The sequence below is a fragment of the Osmerus eperlanus genome, chromosome 10, assembly GCF_963692335.1.
Source record: "Osmerus eperlanus chromosome 10, fOsmEpe2.1, whole genome shotgun sequence".
NCBI lineage: Eukaryota > Metazoa > Chordata > Actinopteri > Osmeriformes > Osmeridae > Osmerus > Osmerus eperlanus.
The window spans coordinates 6,481,345-6,499,591 of record NC_085027.1 but is presented as its reverse complement, the minus strand read 5'-3'; the positions used below and the strand labels follow the sequence as shown (position 1 = coordinate 6,499,591).

Genomic DNA, 18,247 nt, shown 5'->3' with positions numbered 1-18,247 from the left:
CTGTGGGCTGGAATGTCCCTGTAGGCATAGTGAGAGCATACAGTACCTGGGACCCGTTCCATTCCGGAGAGGCATTTCCTTGTACAGTAAGTACCCTTGTTCACTTCCCTTCCCAGATCTGATTATAGGGATTGGGTAATTGCCAAGGTAGATACACCAAGGAGTAGGTGGGCAGAGCCATGTCTGAGGTCTGGGAAGGACATTGAACAAGGGTTTGTTTAGGAATGGAATCCAGTCCTGTACTATACTTGCTCACCTCACACCCCTCTCTCTAAACCCCCCAAAGAAGAGGCCCCGACTAGCACACACACACAGTACGTCAAGTATGACCTAAAGTCAAAGATGTCCAACATCAACGGCAGCCATCTGTCGCCTTAAAGAGGAGTGGTGAAAAGGGAAGCTGGATGTGTGCAAGAGAAGAGTGACGGGTCAGTATTAGAGGTACCCCAAAGGTTTTCCCTGGAATGCTAAATGCCCAACTGGGATTCAAAGTGCACTGTAAGCTCCCAGTTATTTCTTCACGCCCCTGGCTCCTCCATAACTGCCTTACTCGGAGATGAAAACGCAGTTAGCAACTGGAGCTGTCAAACACTTTTGACATTTGCTGTTATTGCATATTTACACAGTATAGAGCGATTTACATCTGCTGAGTCCTAATAAGAGCAAGAAAGGGCAATGCCTTGTTTGTTTCCCTTATCAACGGGTACGTTTACATTTTGACATTACATGTCATTCATTGTGCAGACGCTGTTATCCAGAGTGACATACAATGGTGCGGATAGAAAGTACAGTTGCAAATCAAAGATCAGAAGTGCGCAGTTCTAATAGTATTTCAGCGGTAGAAGTCAAGGAACAGTCTGTATTTACCAGGCACAGTGCAAAATAATCACATCTCCACGAAGTAAAGATGTGGTAATGATAAGGTAGAGTGATAATGACTGATCTGAAAATGCGTAACTCTTTCAATACCATACCAACTTGTAATCACTCAAATGGCAGGAGGTTGGTTGTCGCCACAAAACTCTTTTCTGAGACATGCAAACAAACACACGGCATGACAAGTGACGGCACGCTCAGAAGAGAGAGAGAGAAGAAGAAGAGGGAAAAGAAGGAAGTATCTCTTGGCGTGTGGGGTGTTAAGAGATGCTGCCAGGGCCTGTCTTCCCAGGCCTGGAGCTGGGAAGGAACCAGCCAGCAGAAGTCCATCATGAGGCCCATACTACTTAATGAGTTACAACCAGTAACTGTGTCTGTATGCTGGACAGACTTTTACTCTGACAGAGTACTTGTTCCCTGCCAACCGTAAAGACCAGAAGGGCGTGAGAACTACAATTTCTAACGTGAAGCCCGTTCTGGGAGTACAGAACTCTGGGACAGAGGGGCCCGGCTGAATTCAGAAAATAAAACAAAGGATGACCACAGAGAAATCTAGCAAGAAACATCTTGAAAGACACACTGGGAACTGGAGCGTCTCGCTAAGCAAACTCTTACAAAGTTTCTATTCCTGTAAGCTTCTCTGTTGACACTGCAGTGGATTCAAGCAAAACAGCAGGGGTGTTTGCAGTATTGCAGACCTGCAAAGTATCTGTCATGTCAAAAGGTTCAATTAATGTTGTGACCTGAGAATATCATTCCATGTAGGGACAGCTGCCAGGGAAGAATCTCCCCTCTAATCTGCTTGATCCCTTCATACCGGCTAGAGAAGAGAAAGCCCCAAGGAACACAAACTGATCAAATAAACGGGAGTTGGGAGCACTTGTGAACGATTATTCCCCTCACAAATAATGATTCAGCCCTCTGAGGAGCTGTTAGAAGTGCGAGGGGTACTAAAGACGCATTTGTGATCACCGTCTTCGGGTGTCAGGCAATACTTATTCAAACATGTCCTGAATATCACTATAGAATAATGACAAAGGCTCTATTCTACTATAGACCAAAGAGAAGTATAAGACTAACAATGTATGTGGTATTTTAGTCGCTTTTGTTGATACTACGTGACAGAACGGTAAACAAACACACTCGCTTGGCTGTTAGGCCAAAGAAGCTATGGTTATCATATAGGTTCACTCTGACATCTCAATGTAATGTAGGTTTTTACAGTAATGTTGTTTTTGGCTAAGTGTTAACAGAGTAAGTGATAGCAGATGGACAAAATGTTGGTGTTCCATAAAGTGGTGTAAAGCTGAGGAAGCAGCTGTTGACCCGAGGGGATGAGTAGTGTTGCTTGTGTGTGTTTGTGAATGTGAGTGTTTGTGTGCATGCCTGTGTGCTGGCTTAGGAAAACACCTGCCACCGCTGAACAGTCCACCAGTCTGGCCCTCAGGCTCTCTGTGGGCTTCACCTCACAGGGCAGAGTGTTGCTTTCTCCTCTGAACGAGCTCAGCACATTGGTTATTGTGAGCTCTAACTGGACGTCGTCTGATGACAGGACCATGCACATTTTTGTGTGATGACCCGGTGCCGGTTCAAGGCACCGGGTCATCATTTTTCCAGACCTGGTCTTGTAGGGTTTGAATGGGTCATCCGGAACGATAGTTCATTAAGATGCTTTAATTGGAGTGCGGTCACCCGTGATCTTGGTTGTGGAAACATGGGGGTTAAAGGCAGAATCCTGACAGCCTCAACATGGTCCCACCATTGATTACCATCCACAGGACTGACAACAATGACACAGTGAAGGAAGGGTTACAATGGAAATGATTATGGGGGCCAGCACCTTTACACACATACAACCACAAAGAGATGTGTGTGTCATACAGTTCACAAACACACACAGTACCAGCCTGTGAACAAGGTTTGTATGCCTGCCCAACCAAGCAGAACATTAATGAATCCCTTCAAATTAGGCAAATGTACAAGCCAAAGACAACAATGGGATGGGTTTTCCTGACGATATGTTTTATTTACTTTATGGAGCGAGACTTCTGATTCACACACACACACATGTTCCAGTTCCTCTCCTCCCACAAAATCAGGCCTGACCAGAATTAGAATACCCATTTAAGACCATTATTCTACTTTATGCCAACCAGTGTTTCTTTTGTACTGCAGTTCATTATTTATGGTGACACAACCATTTGAATGAATAATTGTTAAAAGTAGTAAATACTCTATTCTTCTATTCCCTGGCCTTACTCCTTGTGAGTGATGGACTGGTGCAGTTGGATTTCGTCTTTGACCTTGGTATTGGTTTAAGCTGTGACAAATCATTAGCCTGTGTAGCTAATGTGTTAGCATGTGTTGGTTGCGGTTGCTAAGCCTATGGCACTCCTCAGTGACGGCAGTAAAAAGCCTTGTGGCTCTACAGTTCTTACCCAGGCTGCCCCGGGCCTACTGTGTTGGGCAGCATGTAACAGCATGCCTACTCTGTAGTCATGGTGAAATGACATGGTCCATAATTCAGAAGGTTGAGGACGGTAATGACCACCCAGGATGGAGCTTTTAAGAGGTCATATAGGACAACTTGAATACAGGAAGGTCGCAGACCAGGATAGGGCTACTGTAGACTATTTGGTTTATTAAATCAGCCCCTACACTACTCTATCTATAACTCTTTCTCTCTCACTCACTTACTGTCCCCCTCTCTAGCTCTCTCTCTTTTTCTCTCTCTATACCTCAATCTCTCTCTCAGTCTTTCTCTATTTTACTCTTTACATTCCACCATCTGCCTGTTTACTGTTCTCTGGATTACACACACACACACACACCTACACACACACACACACACACACACACACACACACACACACACACACACACACACACACACACACACACACACACACACTTACTTAAAGACATTACATCCAGACATGTCCCTGCTGCATGGTATAACATGCATATGGCATTGGGACAACAGGGGGCGCAACAAGCTGTCTTGCTCTATGACGTTCCCATGGACTTCATTCACCAGTGTTACTGTGTTGCAGGACGGTCGAGTGGACGGTGTATAGGATAACATCCATGATGACCAGTGAGCAGTTTCTGCAGAGGCAGTCAAGAATGTGGACATGAACAGAAGTTTTGATACGGATTCATTGTTTCGGTGGGAGTTAATTTTAACTCAAGGACTTCAAGTTACTTTCGGATTATGAGGATACTTTGTGCGTTTGTTTATGAATCTCACGGGGCTGAAGTCTTAATACCTTTGAGGAGACATATTGCACCGCACACTTGATAAAAAGTAGCAGGTTGACATACGCATTTAGTTTTTCAAGGTAGGAAATAAAACATTATTTCCCCAATATTTTGCATGGCAACAAATAATAAAGATACAATTTACAGGTATTGACGATATAGCAAAAACACTCCTTTATTCTTGATTCAACTGCATCATTAGCCCTTAATAAATATTTTTTGTGGCCAAACCCTTAACAATGTTAACAAATGTTAGTGTAATTGGAATCGGGCTTTCGCCCTTTCAGGTTGCAATATTTTATTTCACTTTTCACTATAGCTGTTTTATTCTGATTGCTGTCCGGCAGACCACGTTTTGATAAGCTTCAGAAATGTTCAACAGAGGTTGTTGGCAAGCCCAACAACGTCATTGTGTCAAAGATTACTTCTAATTGTAGCCTACCGCATTTCCATAATAGAAAGTGGAATGAGTTTTTTTTCCATCTACATTAAAACATATATATTATTCAATCTATAATTAATACGTTATAAAATCGGTAAGTTAATTTATGATTAAACTATTCGGAACGACTCGGAACGCCGCTAACTTAATGTCAATGATTGGTTTTAAAGTCAGGACGCGCGTTTTTAAAGGCTTGCCCATGTTTCCATCAGGTTGTCCTTTTTTTTTGGAGAGAACGCAGGACCGAGGATTTTACCGGTGAGGGAGGAGGCTGCAGACCTGCTGTCTCCGAGCGGTGTAACGTTTCAGCAGGGGGACAGTTCAGTCGTTCATTCGAGCCTGGGGGTCAGGGGTCAACTCACATGGTCAAGTGGACAGCAGTCAGGGTCGTGGGTATACACTCTAATACGGGTTAAGGATCTAGTTGTAGCTGTGAGCTGATCATTCATGGCTCACCTTACTTATGCTTTATGCTGCAAATACAACTTTTATCTTCCCTGCAGAAGCTGGAGAAGCATTAGGAGCTATGTGTGGAGTGTGTGTCTGGAGCTTCAGGTACAGTAAATATATCCTACCCTACACCATATTATCTCAATAGTATGTTTGTACAACGGTTTACTAAGCATTCATTATGTTTCCCTAGATGCATCTTTATATATTACATTTAAATGTCACAGAAAAACCCTTGTGTATTAGAGCTGTTTCTCTGCTCCACACAGAGTCTCCATACTCCTGCTCTTTAGGCTATACACACTGGACTGCCAGCTTGCAACAGACCACAGAAAGGTGAGTTGATGATTTGATTTAGTGTGTGTGAGTGTGTGTATGTGTGTTTTCCCGGGAATTAAGCGACTGTTTGGGTTGCAGCAGGGGGAACATTGTTTATGTTCTAGCATGTGGGGTCTGTTTGATGTCCTTGGGCTCACGGTGAGAGACCTCCCCAGAGTGTTTGCAGGCTGAGTGTCACTTTCTACTTCCAGCTTCATCCAGTGGTTGGCACAGACACAGGGCTCACTGAACTCGAACCCAAACGTGGCATAATTGCGCCTTCCAATCTTAACTCAGACAGTTAGAGCCTTCAGCTCCCAGAGGGAGCATAATCCTTTTTAACTTTATAGGGAAAGTTTATAGGGTCTGCTAGCGACAGTGTTATTGTTAAACCACAAAGCCGCTAAGTACTGTACAACACAGCCTATCCCTGTATGCATGTTAACAAGCAATCAGTCAGTGAGGATGCCTGAGGGAAATGTGACCTGAGTGTAAATCTGTTGGCTGGCAAGGGAGCAGCAGTGAAAAGCCCTCTGGGTAGCAGAGGGGAAGACACAGGGGTCATGCCAGCTGTCAGTAAACCTCCCCATGACCCCCGGAGCTATGAGGAGGAGCGGGGCCGGGAGGGAGGGCGGGGGCAGACCGAAAACAGAGGACAGACAGATTAAACGATTAACCAAACATTTACAACCATAGCTTGTGGTTAGAACTGAGGGTTCGGAGGCGGGCTTGGCTATGGGCATTCCACTTTCAGAGAGAGTTTGTCAGGGTTGGCCTCGTGCGTTTCCAGGAGTCCAGCTGTTTGACCCTCAACTGACCCCGGAATGACAGTGGAGTTGAGTTACAAAGGCTGCAGTAGGAGGTGGGGGGACTGGCCTGAGGGCTCTCTGAATAGACCCATGCTGCTGAGTGACAGGAAGGGGAGCGCCCTGCCAACTCTCCCCACCGCTTATGTATTCTCTTACCATCTTCTAAAAGCCAAAGACAGCTGAGCTAAGCCTTTGGTGTGTTTCGTGTGTTTAGCTCAAAGAGGTTGGCATCAATGGAGACAAAGTGCTTCTTAAAGAGTAGGATTTCCATGAGAGTCCACGGGCGAAGCCATTTGGCACAGGAGGTGGGTTGGCACCGGGCTGGCACCGTCTGGGTCCTCAGACAGAGAGAGCAGTGATCGCCGCTAATATGTTTCTGGCTCAAAGTTACAAAGAGGGATAAAGTCAACAGTGGGGAATGCAGGTAGCCAATAGGGGGTGTTGGGAGAAACAGACGGCTACTATCAGCCAAATCTGGGCTTTATGCCCCCTGAATACAGGCCCATCTCATTCTCAGGGGGGTGGAAAACTACTTCCAAACACATGAGGTCATTGGCTTTAGTCCTTTTAGCGGGTTAGGTCTAGGTAGCCTCTGACTGAGCTATGGATGTTATCCCTGCCTTCCCTGTTGTGTCTGAGACCTATTTCCATGCTGTGTGTGTTTAAGGATGCTAACTCAGGATATTGTGTGTCCATGCAGGTCCCTCAGAGGGCAGAGACCCGCCAAGGAGCTGTAGCCGGGCAGGGAGCGGTCCAGGGCTCCTGGGGGGCATGGGGGTCATGGACCTCCTGCTCACGGACTTGTGGAGGAGGGGTGCAGGAGCAGACACGACCATGCCTGCCCTCGTACACCCCCTCGGTGGCCTCCTCCTACCCCTCCAGACCCGGGGTCCACCCACAGCACCCGGGGCATGTGGTGTCCGCCCTGCGTCCCTCCGTTCCCCTGCATCGTGAGGCAGGGAGACCCCCCAGCTCCAACGGTAGCAGACGAGGGGAGCTTAGGAGTCCACAGAGAGAGAGGGAAGCTCGGCCTGGTCGCAGGTACTGTACCCCTCCCCTCACGTGGTGGGAGTTCAGTGGAGCCCCATGGTCTGTTTGACTGCCCTATAGGGTAACGCTATTCTGTTATATATGGAGTCAATAGCCTGGCTTGTGTTTGGCAGGTTTGTGACCCCCTTCCTACTAAAAAGACTTTAAATAAATAGCGCTGACAGTTGAGTAATGGGGGGATGTTGGTACTGGAATCCAAGCAGCCAAACAACAACAAAGCTCAGAGCTTTTTGCCACAGACTCCCAACCGCTTCTTAGGAGTCATGTTCCTGGAGAGGATTTGTAATGGTGCTGAAAGACTCTAAAAAGAAATATCTCTTTCATAGAGCGTTTGTGTGTGTGTTTTGCTTGTTTGTTTAGGAGGGGCAGTGACAGCCAAATCGTTCCAGGGAGGTATGGTTATGGCAGGATGCCATATGTAGTTCCTCTTAAGACGGACACAGGCCAGGCGTCCGAGGGGGCACGCTCACACCGACAAAGACGTGCTCCGCTCCCTGACCCCAACTACCCCACTTCCCGACACACAGGCCACAGGTCCTCCTACTGGCAGCACTACAACAACCCCAACATCCACAGCCCAGCCCACCATCAGCCCCCAGCCCCCCAGCCCAGAACCAACCCAGCCTGGGCCCCATTGTACCAGCCAGGCTCCGCACACCAGCCCCAGCAGCCCCAGATCCAGGCCGGGCAGGATCGCTACCCAGCCAGCCAGGCCCCAGCACCCCTGACACCCCCAGATCGACCCTACAACCCCCTGCCCACCTCCTCCTGCATTGGGGAGCACAGCCAGTACAGGATTTGCAACACCAACGTAAGACATGACCTCATGACTCATTTAAACGGATTAGTCACAGCTCGACATGATCTGGAAACACAAACCCGCTCTGGGACTTACTTAGCTTACTCCCTATGCGTGCGTCTGTGTCTGTCTATCTGTCTGTGTACCGGCCCCCACACCGTGTTTTTATGTGTCTCCATCCCAGGCCTGCCCCCCAGCTAGCAGACACATCCGAGCTGTGCAGTGTTCCTCCTACAACAGCCAGCCATTCATGGGGCGCCTGTACGAATGGGAACCCTTCAACGAAGGTAGGGCTACTCTCCTGTCTCCCTCCTAGTCTTCTCTGACAGTGACTACCCTTGCCTCCGTTCAACTCATCCTACCTAGGTATGGTGATGTAAGCACCATACTATGTCACCTGTCGGACGCACCGTGATGTATCCCCGTCTTATTGACCTGCCAGGGTTCTGTCGAGAGATTTAGGTGTCTCGGGTATCCAAGCAACAGTCAAAACACACAATGACATATTGTTTCTTTTCAATGATGCTTTGCCCAAAAAGAAATGTTTGCCAAATGAATGTCTGTCAGAATGTATGACTTGACTTTTTGATCCTGTCTGTAGTCATGGGTTGCTGGCATGTACAGATGTACACATCAAGTTAATGAAGTTAAAATACCTCTGCCTTTATTTATGAGGTCAGCGACAGTTCAGTGATACCTATCTCAAACTCTCAAACATGGAATTACAAGTGTTTAAGCAATGTCTGGACATCTGAGCTGATTGACTGTGCAAGAAATTCACTCTGTGACATGCTAACTCCTACACACACACATTCCACACATTGTGTGAGAGACTGTTGTCTCACACACCACAGAGATGAGGGGCTCTAATAGGCACTAATTGATGACTTTGGAGGAGCAGAGCAACCTTCTTCCCTCACTCTGTGAGGATTTACAAGGTATTATCTTAGCTCTGGCAAGTGCAGCTCCCCTAAGATTGCCTATCCACAGGCATTACCTTTTACCACAAGTCATTACATGGCATACCGCAAATAAACTCAGACAAGTGATTTAGCCACCACAGCTAATCTCAGGGCAACCTGCTGTTATGTAAACACAACATGAATTTTGGCTCTTTGCAGAGAACGGTTATGAAGCAGGGAGTCAGGTAGCTGAGCAGTTAGGGAAGCGGGCTAGTAATCTGAAGGTTGCCAGTTTGATTCCCCGGCTGTGCCAAATGACGTTGTGTCCTTGGGCAAGGCGCTTCATCCTACTTGCCTCGGGGAGAATGTCTCTGTACTTACTGTAAGTCGCTCTGGATAAGAGCGTCTGCTAAATGACTAAATGTAAATGTGAGCAGCTTTGTACTAAATTGAAGAAAAGAAGCATTCGAAGATTGATTTACTTTAGAAAATGGTCAAAACTTCCTTCACTACAAAGTTCCTAGTCTCATGGTTTGACATGGCCTCAGATGACTTTTTCATTTGAATGTGACATTTGTTCTGTGCTGCCCCCTCATGGCGTGGAGGATATGTGGTTGTTGATAACTGGCTCGACCTACAGTATTCCCTCTCTCTGTACAGTATGTGAAATATACTTGATTCAAATAGGGTTTCCTCACCCTTGTTCTAAACCCTTGATTTCTGTTTATCCTCCATCCTCATGTCACAGTTCCTGGAGACCAGCACTGTGAACTCAACTGTCGGGCCATTGGGTTTCGATTCTATGTGCGGCAGTCGGACCGGGTCATTGACGGGACCCCGTGTGGCCAGAACGACTCATCCTTGTGTGTGGCGGGGCAGTGCCAGGTAGGAACCACCTCCTGAGGTCATCCAGACCATCATTTCATCTAACTTACTAGTTTTCAATGCTTTTTGCCATCGATATCAACTGATGCCGGGAGATGCTCGTTAGAAATGCAGTTCTGGTCATGTACTGCAGGGGGCAGCAGTGTATAGAGTGTGTCCAGGCCAGCGTGCCAAGTTGTGACAGGATCTCTTTCTTTGAGACATAGGATCTCTGTGACATAGGATATTTGTGCTAGACAGACAGACAGATGTATGTATGTGTTGACCTCATATTTGATGCACATCACTAAACCCTCACCTGTATCCAGACTTGAAAAGACATGAGTCCTTCTGTGACCCAGTACATTGCTGTTGACTGGATAAGTGATTAGTGAGGGGAATACAGTATGGTGGCCTTTTCAGTTGGATTTGAATCTTAGACATTTGACTGTGTTATTTTTTTCTCTTTTGATTCAGTGCCATGATTGTGAATGAACTCTGTCCAAGTATGCGCTAAGAACGTTTTCCTCCCAGTTGATTGTACTGATATTCCTCTGCTTGCCACTCTTGTTTCCCATGCATTGTAATCTACCAGAGATTTAGTCCATATTAAGATTTAATCAAGATAGAGTCCCTCTGATCCCATATTAGCCTTTGTGAAATTTCGACTGCTAATACCAGTGAAATTATGATTTGTCATGTGGGTAGGGGGGGGGGGGGGGCGGGGGGCGGGGGGCGGTGTGTGTTCTCATTGGATTCTAACCCTGTAGGTGGGAGGAACTTGAGCAGCCAACGTGTGTGTGTGTCCTTATGTCTCCTGCAGTCCCTAACCTGGTTTGCCCACGTCCCAGAAGCTGAGCTTCAGCACAAGAGACATCACCAAGACAACAGACCTCAGTCCTCTAGTCTAGGTGTTCTCTCAGGGAATCCTACAGGTCGGGGCACATCCCATAGTAGCAGACTAGCAGGGAGATTGTGTCAGAAAGTATGCTGGAAAACACAAACTGACTGGACGCTCTCTCCGAAACATCTGCTCCTCATACCTTGGCCCTCATTTGCTGTGAAAGGAAAAATAAATCGAACTTTTATTGTGATCTAAGCTTCTGCGGAGAGTGCCTGAACACAGTTCCTGTGTTTGTTTGATGTTGAATTTGTGGTGTTGCTGTTTTCTCTGTGAAGCCTCTTGTGAGCTGACTCGGAGCTGTACTGTAGATATGTGTTCTGCAGAAACGTGGACTGTAGTACTGTATGTATTTACTGTAGATGTGTGTGTATTGTACTGTGGAGCTGCAGTGTGGTTCTGTGGTTCTGCCTGGCCAGGCCTTGCCTGTTTCCTGTGACTGGGTCCTGCAATACACAAAACAGACTTGCACTGAGTGGGCTGTGTAAGTAAGCACATGGGCTTCATCATGGTAGAGTGTATGTGTGTAAGAGTGTATGTGTGTAAGAGTGTATGTGTTTAAGAGTGTATGTGTGTAAGAGTGTATGTGTGTAAGTGTGAAGAGATGTGGTGCTGGAAGCAATCATAACCTTCATCCAAATGGCCCGTATAATGGAGGAGGAGGTGTGTTTATTTAGGAACACACACACACCTGGCATATAGCCCAACCTTACATCTGTAGCTCTATTCTATTCTCACCATAGGCCCCGGACACACTACACACTTAACCAGGCCAAAGGCTGCTAGCTCCCTGAGCTTCATTCGCTAACAGCCAGCCTCTGACAGTTTGACCTTTGACCTGGGATACCATCGTGTGCCTCTCACCTTTCGGATTCTGACGCACTCAGAGCCTCAACTCAATACCGGAGTACTAGCACACGTCAATCAGGTTTTATGGTTCCACAAGGATGCAGACATTCAAGGCTTACTAGTCTCGGCCAGGGTTTATGGCCTTATAAACTGAAACAGTGGTGAGTTGTTGAAATTAATCGAATCACAAGAAAAAATACTTAACGTCTCATTTACAAGAGGCCCTAGATTGTGTGTAAAAAAGGATTTGGTAGATACACAGGTGTAGGTTTGGAATTTCAGTTGGCCCTCTCATATTTGGATGACCTGCTGAGTCGTTGGGCTTACTGTGAGACAGGCAGCCTATATCCTGAGTGATCTAGAGCTTACCGGTAGTTGGCTAAACAGTTGGTCACTGTTAGGGGCACCCCATTCCCTCTGCACTCAAAGACTGTACTCTCTTTTAAGATTTTTCTGTCTCCAGCTGTGCTGTTTTGGCTTATTCAGTACTGTGACATAGCTAGCTTAGCACACTTCATTAGCTAGCCTGACACAACTGATGAAATTAATTGGTTCAGGTCCAGCGTTTATGGCCTGTGATGTTACAGTCCAGTAGCAACTGGTGCTACAAGTATATTACACAATTCTGGAGCCATTGAGGCGCAGTAAATACTTATTGTTAGACAAGAGATATGTTTAACCACTTTTAATGGAAGATTTGACCTAACCCATGGTAGGCTACATTCCTCATTGCTTTCTGTAAGTGATGGCTGTGTGTGTAGAGTTCCTGGAATTCTGTATGGCCCCTACAAATCTGAGACATATCCAGGGGACAAATCCTTAAAGCTGTGGTTTTGTCTGGTGGCTTCAGCTCTTCTGTTGCTGTACACTGGACTGCAAGGCAGAGCGGATGTGGGTGGAGGTGAACCACAGGGCAGCACGGCATACAGAGCAATATCTGAAAGCATTGTTTATGTTATTTTGGTGTAATGTCAATACGACTCCATGTAAATGCACTGACACAACAGAAGGAAAGTATTACTTTGTCTTTATCTGCAGTCTTTCTACATTCTTCTGCTCTTCAAGATATTTGGTAGCAGATGTGTGTCTATAATGTGTCTTCACCATAGTCCACCAATAGCTGCTCTGTACTTTGTGAGACTGATGAATAGATGCCAGTAAAGGGTTCTCCGGGATTACCTCTTGTCTTAGCCGTGGAAAGACTGAGTTCTACCTATGAATCATGCACTTAATGTAAGGAGCTTGGATCCGGTCTGTGGGACTGCAGTGCGCTTCACACCCGTGCCAGACGTAACACTGCAAGAGTGAAAAGTCCGGAGCCGGGTCTAAAAAAATGCTGAGTGCTGTTACACATCTTAGATGGACACAGAAAAGAAAGCTCCCTTTATAGAGGGAGTTCTATTTAGCCTCTGAGAGCGCTCGCTCTCTGCCAGGGAGGTGCGCTCGAGAAGGGTGTGTGTGTGTTTTTAAAGCCTGATCTCTGACCACACACTTTTCTGCTGGCTATGGTGGGATGAGAACTGGTGAAATGTATCTGGGCTGGATGTGCGTGACTCCAGGTTTACTTTCTGGAGGGTGATCTCTCAGCACTCTGCGGATGGATAAGGTGGAAGGCTTTGCTTCAGTAGCGCTACTGTAAAGGTAAACCAATTCCCCCTAAAATCTCCATATCCCCTGGTGGTCAACGCTCGACACACTTTAATTTATGCCTGTATTTTAAAGAACACTGATGGGACCGTGGTGAACAGTTTTACTCCATGCTTAAGCTATTAAAGTTACTTCACGACTGTTAACGTTTTTCTCCGGGAATGTATTTCAGTAACTGTCAAAACTCTGCTAGTAACATGTGCTTCCAGTCCCCTTAGCTCCTTCATTTGTTTGTCTTCTGGCTTTCCATCCCTTCCCCCCCCCCCCTCTCCTGTTCTCCTGTGAGGGATGAGGGGCCAGGTTTGGCAGCTATGTTGGCTAAACAATGTCCCCCTCTGCTGTGTCAGGGGCTTGACCACTAGCCTGCTCCCTACCACCCTCTGCCAGGCCTTAGCACAGGCCCAGACCCAAGCCCAACCTAACACAGCCAAGAAACGCCCACACCTCTCTCTCCTAGCCACTGTCTCTCTCTCTCTCTCTCCCGCTTTCTTTCCCGTTCTCCTCCTTTGACAGCTGCATCTGTTTTAGGCATTCTCGTGTTGGGAAGGACTGACTTGTTTAAGGAGGGATGAAAGCTCTGAAATATGGCTGGCACAGACTGGCGAAGAGATCCCAACCTGGCCTCCTCTCACGACAGGCCCCAGCTGGAGGCTCACAGCGTGGTGTCCACCAATCTCTGTGGATGACCAGGGACTTGTCATCACAGGCATCCGTCCACAGTGATTGGACCATCTTTGGAGACGTGCGACTCTTTCATGCTGCCAAAAATGTCTAAGTGTCCGCTTTCAACAGGAACAGTTTTCCTGCTTTCCCCTTCCTCTGTGACTTACTTCCTTTGATTGTGATGTAAATAGTCTGGAGGATTCTCAAAGGTCTGATGTCTATTCTAGTTTGACACTGTCTGGCATGTAAGGCCTTGTAAAACTAATGGCCATGAGTATTACAATTTAGTTTTGCACTACTTGGCAGGCTAAACTCGATTTGAAATTATCCTGCCTGTTGGACAGCTGCTGCTACTGCAGTGCTGGGTAGCCGTGAGACTTCTGAATGAAGATGTAGGCTGTCCACATTGCGTGTCTTAGGGTCTCTATGGCACATGGACCTCCGTGCTGGTTTCCTGTGGATGTTGATCAGCTAAATGATGGCTCCTTCGTACAACGGGAGCCGTCAGTTCCAGTGACAGGTAGTACAGAAGTCCAGGGGATAGGACTGGCCCCGGCCTCTGGGGCCAGGCAGCAGACAGACAGTGTTTGTAGGTCAGAGGGCGGTGGTATCCCAGGTCTCTGACTGATTTACGTGGAGAATCTGTACGGGGCTAGGCAGCGGTATTAATAGCAATCAGCAGACACACACAGAACACAGCGAAATGTGTTGGTCGCTACAATACCTCTGTGTCAGTCAGCTCACCAGAGGGCAAGGTGGTGGAGCAGGTGATCACCTGTGTGTTTGTGTTGACTAAAGGGAAGGCTACTTACTGTGTGGTCAGTGGTCACTGTGTGTCAGGAATGTATGGTTCGTTGCGAGTGACAGATAAGATTGTCACTGCCTAAGTGACTGTGTCAGAGCAGTTGGTGGTCTGCTCCCCAGGGTCAAACGGTCATAAATTAAACCGTTATCTGTGTTCCTAACGCTTTCATAAACAACAGTCCATTAGCAGGTGTTTAAAGAAGCCTCACTTGAACAAAGCGGACTTCAGTTCACCAACAAAGAGGCGTTATCTGTCCTTATGTCAGCCACAGTCCCATGGCTCACAATGAACCAGCCGTAAACGTGTAGTACGGCCCACCATGGTCTCTGTGTCACTGGCCCTTAGCATGACCCTGTCACTCACCCTGTCAGCTGGCTTCAACAGCTCCCCAGGCTCCGCCCCCCACCCTCACAAACCCCCACCTGGTTTCTGCATTAACCACTCCGGCTCCTCCCTTTCCAGTCAGATACATACCTGCAAGGAAACAATCATACTGTACATGCCCGGCCTTGCAGATGCTAACATGTATCCCAGATGATCCTCAAATCGAGCCTTCGCTCCATTCTCCAAACTCACTCTACGTCCTCCATCCCTGTAGATCTTTATATTCAATCCACTCCAATAAGCGTCCAAATGACTTTTTTTCCCCAAATATGCATGCTGGTAGAATGAGGGTTGCTGTGTATGTATTGTACTGTATGTCAAGAAAATAATGGTAGTTAAACATTTTGACAGGTGGAATACACAGAATTCTCTGTGGACAGAAAGTGGAACGAGGCGTCAGAGTGTAGCTCTCACAGCCCTGCAAAATGGTGTGGAAATCTGTCTAGAGGCAATACATGAATACAGTCAGCCATTGTATGACTCTCTTTGTAACACATCCTCATACTTTACAGTAATGCTAAGACCACCTGCTGGATATCATGTGTGTGCATGCGTGGGTGTGTGTGTTTGCATGGATAGACAAGACTTCAGGAATCAGACATTTGGAGCCAAGTCTGCTGTGCTGACCCCCATGTTAAAGGAAACAGCGCTACAGGAGGACATCGTTTCTCCAGTGTAGCTTGCAGCCCCAGACCCCACCCCAGTGTGTGTGTGTGTTGATCTAGTGTAGCTTGCAGCCCCGTACCCCAGCCCAACTCTCAGACCAGGAGCTTTGTCCTCAATTTAGGGGTGCATTAGCTGGTGTCTTTGACTCTATGGAGATGGATATGCTGTTGAAAATACTTCACTCGACATGTGTGCAGCTGTTTGTGTGCCTGTGTAGGTGTGTTCATGGTGCGAAAGCTACTAGCTATCATTGCATGTGCCTCGGGGTGGGTGTGTGTTTTGAGGCGAGCGAGTGCCAGCAGAAGCCAAGCCATTTCCAGGTGTGGAGACTGCTCTCTCATTTAATAATGTCTTTACTAGTTTACTGTGGAAAAGGCTCACAGTTCAGTTTTCGTCTTCTGACTTTTGGCTTGCCATGAAGGGTTTTAGTTTGTGTCCTGTTGTTTGGTGAAATGATTGAATTCATGTAGACAAGCTATGTAACCCCAGGCCTCATTCAGACACTGATGGTTTCACTAAACTGGAGCACACTTTTTGATGTCTTAAAGATATATATGAATTCACTCAACAGTGTGAATTCAGGCACCTGTAGCCCAAGGGAGGGGATGGGTTCAACAACACTATCTACTGGACTGGAGACCTCTCTATATTCATTATTGACTCTCTTGCAATTTTAAGCGCACTCTTACTGTCACTTTGTCTCTTTTCTTTTTCTCTCTTTCTCTCTCCCTCTCCCTCTCTGTCTAATGCATTGTGGTTTCTCTGTACTGTTGACAACAGCACAATATGATCTTGTGGTCGCTCCAGACGCGTGGTCGAAAAACTCTCTTTTGTCTTCATGCGAATCCAGCTACAACGCCCCATGCTCTCAGTAGAACTATAAAACTTTAGGAAAAAAACAACTGTCAGATAGCACACTCCTTGCTTCAGTGTCTTGATGAAGTAGGATGTAATGTTCTGGAAACAATGAAACAGCTATAGGAAAACCATATGCTGACTTCAGTCTCTTTGTCCTCTTGGATCTCAAGAATATGTTTTCCTTAGTGGGTATCTAAAAGTCTTCACTGCCTTTTATTATTATTATTACTATTTGTTCCGCAATTCATTCTCTTGTATAGGATTTAGAACTGAAACGTGACCTTTTGTCACATCCTGAGGGGCCTCATCCAACCCCCACTCGATACTCTGTATTGAAGCTATTTGATTTGATTTCTGAAGATATATTTAAACTTTAAGCCCTTTTACCCATCCATCAAGTTTCACTTTCATGTTATAATAGTTCTTAGAAAGAGTTAAACTTTAGTATTTTTACTTAATTTAAGATTCGTATATGTTTAGTGTTTTGCACCTCCCTGCCACAGTAAATTCCGTGTTTGTATAACATACATGGCGAATAAACTGAATTTTGATTCTGATATACAGTACCTTATCTTTTCCTACTTTTCAGTATCTCTCTCACTCTTTATTTTGTCTCCCTGCCGTTGTCTTTCTCTACCAATCTCTCTCTCTCTGTCTGTTTAACCCTCTCTTCCCACCTCTTCTCTCCCTCCTTAACAACCCCCCCCCCCACCCGTACATGCCCCCTTCCCCCAGCTGCACCTCCTCCAGCTCATTTTACAAGCCCTTTCTCTCCCAGATCTGGCAGAGCAGGCGTTCACTGCTCTTCAGCGACAGAGGAGAGAGGAGCAGCAGCAGCCAGGGGATCGGAGCCCAACAAAGCCGCTCCTGGAGTTTGTTTTGTGTGTGCGTGTGACAGTGTGTGGCGCTGTGATATGTGCGTGTGGAGCGTGTGAATGCTTGACTGACTGAGTGCTTGGGTCGTTGGTGTTGGCCTTCATGAGAGAATGCTACCAGGTCTGGCTGAGCTGCTGCTGCTCATCTGCCTCCACGTGCGTGCGCAGGGGAAGCCGTGGTCACAGGTAGGACACACTGACTCTTCCTACCCCCTGCTAGCTCGTAGATCCTAGCCCCTGGCTCCTAGCCCCTGGCTCCTAGATCGTAGCTCTACCACCTGGTCCCAAATGGACTTTGGAGAAGGACGGGCGTAATCGTTGAAATTTGCGTGGTGGAGATGTCGTCTTGTGTGCTAGATGTGGTTTAAACTGAATTGTGGGATTGTAGTCATATACTTGCATGCTACACTAACGAGTGATGTTATTCTATGCCGCGACTGTGAAATGGATCAGTTAGGCTGTAGGTCATGGGGAGGGGGGGTATTTAAAGTGGGACTGTTTTCACAGCTCAGGAGCTCCTCTTTGGTGGGCTGTTATTTTTCCACATCACATTCACGAGCTGGTCGTGGTGTTATGTTACTGCACCCCAGCTCCCCCAACCCCTCCAGTGATAACCTTTATTGGAAGGAACAGTTCCATAAAGATAGTACTGACAATACGTTGAATGGAAACACTGTTGGAAACACTATTATTGGATACGTGCCATCCTGAATTAGCTTGTCATGAGCAGCAGCTTAGCGTTAGCAGCAGTTAGCATCCATGTGTTGGTGGTGGAGAGGTTTGTGCAGTAGCACTGGTTTTCAACCCTTGTCTTCAGGGCCCATTGTT

At 46.8% G+C, this 18,247-nt stretch overlaps 1 protein-coding gene across 4 annotated transcripts in view; it reads left to right on the top strand.

Moving 5' to 3' along the window:
- The first annotated feature begins 3,918 nt into the window (after positions 1-3,918).
- LOC134027917 (thrombospondin type-1 domain-containing protein 4-like) overlaps positions 3,919-18,247 on the top strand; it is a 30,581-nt gene continuing 16,252 nt past the window's right edge. The window contains exons 1-7 of one of the 4 annotated variants that reach the window (XM_062471152.1): positions 3,919-4,045; positions 5,083-5,134; positions 5,299-5,365; positions 6,857-7,197; positions 7,567-8,017; positions 8,190-8,292; positions 9,656-9,792. In XM_062471152.1, coding sequence (XP_062327136.1) covers positions 5,106-5,134; positions 5,299-5,365; positions 6,857-7,197; positions 7,567-8,017; positions 8,190-8,292; positions 9,656-9,792 — 1,128 coding nt within the window. In that variant the 5' untranslated portion in view covers positions 3,919-4,045; positions 5,083-5,105. Of the gene's footprint in view, positions 4,218-5,082; positions 5,135-5,298; positions 5,366-6,856; positions 7,198-7,566; positions 8,018-8,189; positions 8,293-9,655; positions 9,793-17,337; positions 17,606-18,247 lie in introns of those variants that run through there. The other 3 variants (XM_062471153.1, XM_062471151.1, XM_062471155.1) reach the window with 3 other exon arrangements.